The sequence below is a fragment of the Anoplolepis gracilipes genome, unplaced genomic scaffold, assembly GCF_047496725.1.
Source record: "Anoplolepis gracilipes unplaced genomic scaffold, ASM4749672v1 Contig22, whole genome shotgun sequence".
In the NCBI taxonomy this organism is placed as follows: Eukaryota; Metazoa; Arthropoda; class Insecta; order Hymenoptera; family Formicidae; genus Anoplolepis; species Anoplolepis gracilipes.
This window is the reverse complement of record NW_027328675.1, coordinates 504,003-511,663: the sequence shown is the minus strand read 5'-3', so window position 1 is coordinate 511,663 and position 7,661 is coordinate 504,003. Positions and strand designations below refer to the sequence as shown.

The following is a 7,661-nucleotide window of genomic DNA, read 5'->3' as shown; positions in this document are numbered from 1 at the left end:
ATCGCAGAAAAGCTATCGCTGGAGCATTTTACGAGCACGAGTTGCATCGCGCGAATTATCCAGATGTGTATCTCGTGGAGAAAGTACTGCGCAGGAGGGGTGACGAGGTTTACGTGAAATGGCTGGGATTTGATAGCTCGCACAATTCTTGGGTACATAAGGATCATGTAATTTAATTTTATAAGAAATACAATGTATTCAATATAAAAATATATGAAATATTTGAAATATACAAAATCTTTATTAATACATCCTTTCCAATAGTCATTACAATATATAAAATATGAAATATACAAGAAAAAAATCACACACACACATTATATTTTATAAAGATATCTTATAATGTCCCCACGGTAACGTATCAGTAGTTGTAGGTACGATATACCGCTTGTCGTCGTACGGACTTAGAGCAATTTTTGTTTCGCGAATGGTGTATACCTTGTGTCATTTTGATCTTATACACGATTGACTACGCGTTATTTCAATCTCTTCGTTCAAACACCGCGTGTAATCGTCAAACGTTATCGTTCTCGCAACAACGTTACTCTTGACGCCTTTTACCTTTTTCGTATCCTTCTTACCATCCACGCGCAACGCATACATTTTTGCTCTAAGCTCGACAAATTCAATCATTATGGTACCGTTGTTTTCATCCTTCATTATACCCGGTACCTTTTTATTCACGAGCGGTATACCGTACGCATTGTCTATCACATAATCGCTCGTATCAAATCTGCTCATGTCGCGTTTCATATTCTCGTACACATCATCGCACTCAATGTGATATATAAGACTATCCGTATCAGTATACATGACTTTGCATCTCTCCCGATACATTGGTACCATATAATCGTGGTGAAATTCGTACAAACATGTCTTGAATATATCGAGAATACACATACCTACGTAAATTGGTTTGTAGAATTTCACCTCGAGTTTACGTAATTCTACAGCGATTAAATTTTCCGAAAAAATGCTTTTACTATGAAAATTTGATTTTGCAATCAATGTCTCTGCGCCGTACCTTCTGTCCCATTTTGTTAAAAGTTTAAGTTTCTACGCGATTGCGCAAATTTTCCATCGTTTTGCCAAACACTGCATTATTCATTAGTTTGTACAAATTTTTTTCAAAATCATTTTTTGCCAGTGTTCTAAATTTTGTGTTGAGTTCTATATAAGTACAGAGCCACGGAGATTGAGTGAATTGTAATATACGATGAATTTTTGTAACACGAAGACCGTGACATTGCTGCAGGTTGCGGTAGTGTATCTCGTAACGCTTCTTATCGTATACGGTTGCGAGAAGCTTGCCCTCGCGCTTGCCGGGTGGTTTGTCGCGTGTCGGACAAAACGGTAGGTCAGTGTGTGAATCGTGAAGATGCTGTGGATACTCGAGATCGACTTCGAGGATGTAGCCTGTAGACGAATCGAGCACGATCGATGATACATCAAAATTGGAAACATTATCGACCCACTGAAAATTGGCGCAAGGCAATGGTTGACACATTGCCCATCCGTATAAATTATTAACATCGAAATACATCAAGTACGTTGATGGTTTTGATAAGTCATACGACTGCATGTACTCGTTATTAACACGCGCGTACCTGTTGGAATATTGACTTAAACCACTGCGTATACCTCGTTCGATAAACATAACCATGTCAATGTCTGTGAGTAATTCAAATATAATTTTCGTATACTTTAACATGGCGTCCCACGTAACCGGGAAGAGTATAGTAATACGCGGGGTCGAGTTCATAACTCTTGATACAACTCTCTCGGAAATTTTCAAAAATGTCTGTTAATAACAAAACATCGATTTTTAAATACAGATCGCTATATTCGCCTAGCGTTCGAATGGAGAATCGCTTCCACACAATCTCAGCGTGCGCGTAATCGCTCTCAGATACTGTGTTACCTGTCAAGGAACTGTAAAATGATTCTCGTGATGGTAAACACGCATCTTGCAATTTATCTACGCAGTCAATGTACTCGTACGGGAAGACACCTTTTCTTGTTAATAAATTGAAATCTTCGGCGGATAAATTTTTATATTCCGATTGTAAAATTTTGAGTTTATCCTTGCTCAGAAAAGACGCCAATTTGTCGAGACTTGTTGTGAGAAATTTATATGAATCTATGAAACGTAATTTAATGTGATTTCCCGGTTTGTCTTTCGTACCTTTAACATGTTTTGTAAATGAAATATATTTTTCTTTTGTTATCGGAAGTAAATCGATTCCCCCTTCGAATGCTGTGGCTATTTCCTCGATTATAAAGTGAGAATCATAACCAGATAAATTGTGAAATACTATTGGAATGCAAAAAGATTCTTTGTAATTTAGATTGCAATTTGAATGCGCGGGACCTCTGTACCGCCCGGTCAAATGACAATGATCGCGTACGCGCGTATCATTTTCTATCAATGGTTTCTCACATATATGACACTGAGTCGCACTTTGAAATTCTTTCCATTCATTTTGCGTTAAATTTACCATGGGGACATTGGTTGTTAAAATATTTTCTATACGTTGCGCCAAATTTTTAAGTTCGTCGGTGAACCATGCAACGCAATTGGCTTCGCGACGAGAATGATACGCGGATAACGAATTATCGTACGAGCAATGTACATAATAAGCCACACTAAATACTTGGTGATGTTGATAAAAATTTTCTTCTTTTTTCACCAAAACGCACTCCAGGTCGGCGTACACGACGAAAGGTAGTCGCTCCTTCCTGTTGTAGTTGATGAATGCGAGCCACTTATCCTTATCGCTCGGTAATCGGATAGCGCAGTCGTTCATCTTTCCACAGTCTACTGTATGTGATTGCAATTTCTCGACCGAGTGAAAATAGTGCATGCATCTGTAAAATAAAAGTTAAAATTTTTATATCCTTGTTTTAAATATTTTTAGACAGTTTTATTAAATATACATACCGATCGCAGATATATTTTTTAGTCTTGTGTTTGCTGAGTTGCATACTAACAAGTCTAGATAGATTCTTGATCCATGCAAAATGTCCGATATCTTGCGCATCTTGCACGTAGAGCAAGTTGACGTGCTTGTCTCTCTTTTGCTCCGTAAGGTGAATAGGGACGATGTTTTTGTTTTCAAAACTGTACACCTTGATTGAAATGTTATTATAAATTTCAAATTTTTTAATTTGATTAAGAGTGACTGGAAACTCAATATCTTGGAGATTTAGTACTGTTGTATAATGCGGGTACGATGATTGTCGGTGTGTGCATCTTTCAGCTGGATACATAGCAGCCACTACCGCCCACGCAAAACATGCATTGTCTTTAGATTGCACGTTAACCACTGCTCGTTTCATTATTATCTTTCGCGATCATTCTTCTTATATTTCGCCTAATAATGCCGTCTTAACACATCCTACCGAACGTCAACGCTTTTGCATCTATAAAAACGTTCCGACATGTTCGTCGCAGCGTCGGCCAAAAATTTCTATTGTTTTCCCACGACTTTTATGGCTTCTAAAATGTCCCCCGGCTATAAATCAACCACAAAAATAAATACCTTGCAGTTGCAGTTCTTTGCCTAAAAATTATGGAAGATGTTTCGCTCCAGTTTTATGGGAGATTTTCCGCGAGGATGCAAAGCTGCCGAACGTCAGCGCTTAAAATCCTAATGATATAATGACCATAAAATGATCATAAAATTAGAAAAAAAAGTTTTATGACTTCTAAAATATCCCCGGCTATAAAATCAACCACAAAGATAAACATCTACTTTCGAATGTGTGTAGGACCCTTCACCCCCCCCACCCCCCCTTTCCGTAACACCAAACCCCTCGCGCCTTCCAGATACCCCCGCCCCCCCCCACCCCCCTCGGCGCCCCATGGCTTAGAATCCCCACTATAACACTACTCTACTTGTCAATAAATTGTATTATTTTATTATTATTTATTAATCATAAAATTATATCTTAAATAGAGAATCATAAATAGTTATAATTTATTTTTTTTCTAAAGATAATTAAAAAAAATAAAGATATAGGTCTGTATCTCACTAATAATAAGCATCTTGTCAGTAACATAGCCATACACCAATGTTTTCGATACTCCTTAAATCTAAAAAGTAATCTTTAAATATCTCGAATTATTTATATAAATTCAATTTAATATAAAATTAAATATTAAATATATAAATATTATTTAATATAAATATTAAAGTGTAGCCGTTGTATCAATTATATAAAGTTTTAACTGAAAAAATGAGGCAATTAAATAAAAGATCCTGCACTATTTAAGTATAGTAATTTTGATGCTAACATATTGAAAAAATCATTTTTTAATTTCATTACAACACGACAACACAAGAAATAATAGAGTTAAGGAGCTGAAATTTTAAGAGAAATTTTTTGTATTGGAGAAATAATATGCCAAATGTCATTTCAAAACTTGCCGGGAATACTTTTAATATGCTCTGGCTGACATTTGCGATCTACTTCAGTAACTCTTCTTTACCTACCTTTTTATTTTGATTTTAACCTTTCAGAACCTTCTTGTGATTTCAATTATTTAATCTTTGAGAACCTTCTTGTGATTTCAATTATTTAATCTTTTAAGAATCTTATTGTAATTTGAATTATTAAAATAAAAATAGTATTAATCTTTTACAGTAGTAGTAATTAATAAAAATTACATTAATTATCTTTAACGATATCAAGTGGTAAACACAACTGCAGTATAAACATATTAAGTATTTATAGTAAATCTATAATATCTTTTATTTATATATTTCATATTTTTTTTATAATTCTTCAATAAAACATATAAACGTTTATACATGCACGCACGTACACACATGTACATATATGTTTATATAACCTTTTATCTTATTTTAATTTGTATAATATACTGGCACAATTCGGCTGGAAAATCTCGAGCTATAAAATCAATTTAAGCTATTAAATCAACTTTTCTATAAATTTATATACAAGATTTTAATTTAAAATGTTAAAATAATTTCACTCATGTGCACGTATAAAGATTATAATTAATTACCGTGATATTTTTTAGTTAAAATTTACTACAAAGACTAATTAATTATTAATAATTACTAATAATTGATGCTCTTCTTACAGTGATAGAAAAAGACACACAATTTTAGTTAACTTTAATTATAGTTTTTGTAATTAAACAATTAATTGAGTGTAGAATAAAAATAAACAATAATTTATCATTTAGCTCTTCTAATTTTTGAGTTTTTCTTATAAAAAAATCATAATTAAATAAACTCACTTTTCAAGCTCCATAGTATTCGTTGATCCACGCCGTCTCGGAAATCTTGTAATTCCTTTCCGCACATATTTGATTTAACAAGATCAGCTTTCGAAGCAATGATATAAACGGGCAACATATTGCTACCAAAATCTATAGATGAACGACGGCAGGGGAAGGAAGGTCTTCGCATGAGCGCCATTTTGGGGCTACAAAGTATGTGTGAGTGTGTGTTGTACGAGAAAAGTGAGTAGTAGTAAAAGTGGAAGGTGGAAGTGGAATTGATATATATGATAGTGATAGATAATAGTATTAAAAAATTGTAATAATGCCATGCTGTTGTGCGAAAAATTGTCGCAATCGTGCAGAACAAGGATTTCGTCTTTTTAGATTTCCTGCTGACGAAAAACGTAAACAAATTTGGATTAAACAGTGTGCTAAACATCCAAAAGGAGATTTGAGGTTATGTGAGGTATTATTAAATCTGAGTAAATAATTTTGTAATACGACTATTCGATTCTAAAACATAGTACAAAACTGTAAAAAAATATCAAAAATTATTTATTTAATATCAATTTTATTGAATTAAGCAAAATATATATCTTACTTAATTCAATAAAATTGATACTAAATAAATAATTTTTGATATTTTTTTATAACTATTATATAATAACTATTAGTTATTATTATTATAATATTTATAATAACTATTATATAATTTTTGATATTTTTTTATAACTATTATATAATAGTTATCGAGGCTTAGCAAGTTCATTATTGATATATTAAGTTTTAAAATTGTATAGTTGAATATTTGGAGTATCCTTGGCAAATACAATAAATAGGCAATAAATATTTGTTGTCGTTGCAGTTTCATTTTGATGATTCTCAATTTGAAAATAAACGACAGGATGGACGACGTAAATTAAAACCTAATGCCATTCCTACAAATTTTTATAAATGAGGAAAGTATTAATAAAGTTTTACAAGATGAAACTGAATCTTCTGTAGGTGTTTTGCCTGAAGAAAATGTAGTTGATCGTAAGTGGCAAATATTATCTTAGCATTTTATTTTGTCATTTTAATATCTTAATAATAATCTTTTTTTTATAGAAATAAATATTCAGCATGATAATCAATCTGTGCACGTAGATACAGAAACTCAAACTGAAGTATATAACAATGTTGCATTTAATACTATACAATTTTCTGATAAAGATGGAACAATCAGACAAGCTAATGAAATTAAATATTTAAAAAAGAAATTAGCTGAAACAATAAAAAAAAATAATGAACTTACATTAAAATTTAAAAGAGAAAAACTGTTAAGATTAAAGCACAAAAATTTTAAAAAAAAATATGCAACATTGTTTAAAAAAATAGAAGAAATACCATTTCTGAAAGAATTTGGATCAGGGTTAACCAATCGACGAGCAAATTGGTCTCCACAATGCTTGAAATTGGCTATGCAAATAAGATATGCTGGTAAGTAATTAGTTTCTTTAGTAATTATTTATTCATTAATAAAAACATTAAAACATTAAGTAACATTAAATAATGATTTTTATGGCTTGTTATTATTTTTTGATTTTCAGTTGGATGGAAATCATATTTATTTTTAAAGAAGAATTGAAGTTGCCATCCTATTCCTACTTTATGTAGACACATCGCTCAACTAGATTTCAGTCCTGGCGTACTAAAAGATGTGATTTCCTTAATGAAAAAAAAAAAAGAAATTCACACATCTTCACACCAATCAGACTGTGTACTTTTAATGGACGAAATGGATATTTGCAAAACATTGAAATATGATGTCAGTACAGGTAATACAAAGCATTAAATAAAAGTAGATTTTTTATTAAATAATTAAATAAAGCTCATTGCCATAGCACTCACTAATCATGTGGCATAACATGATGGTTTGACTGTTTTTATACAGTCAGTTTAATATGACAAATTTATGGCTAATTAGGAAACAGCCAACACATGATGAGCATCATAAAGGATGAGTTATAATTTCTGAAAACAACTTTTATTTATAAAATAAATGGAACAAGTGATGTATTAATTGAATTTTAATAAAACCATTAAATCACTCTAAACTCTAAACTGATGTTGTAATATTGTTACGTTAATTAACCAAACTAACATGTTGAAGTAAATAAGTCCATTCCACAATTAACGTGTTGAAATTAAATATTTATTTAATTTTACATATAAATCAAGCACTCACTTAATTTTATTTAACAACTATAACCAATATTTACAACTATAAACCAATATTTTACATTTTTCTATTTTATTTATATTTTATACTAATAATATATCACTTTCCTTAATTTATTTTATATAATTAAATATTGAAAATAAATACATTTATACTCACACACAATTTTCATATTTCTATATACCT

General features: G+C 31.4%; 1 protein-coding gene across 1 annotated transcript; it reads left to right on the top strand.

Moving 5' to 3' along the window:
• Positions 1 to 5,576: 5,576 nt before the first annotated feature.
• Positions 5,577 to 6,212, top strand: LOC140675962 (peroxynitrite isomerase THAP4-like). Its single transcript, XM_072910552.1, has 2 exons — positions 5,577 to 5,720; positions 6,120 to 6,212. The coding sequence occupies exons 1-2, from the start codon at positions 5,577 to 5,579 to the stop codon at positions 6,210 to 6,212; spliced, it is 237 nt and encodes a 78-aa protein (XP_072766653.1).
• The last annotated feature ends 1,449 nt before the right edge of the window (positions 6,213 to 7,661 follow it).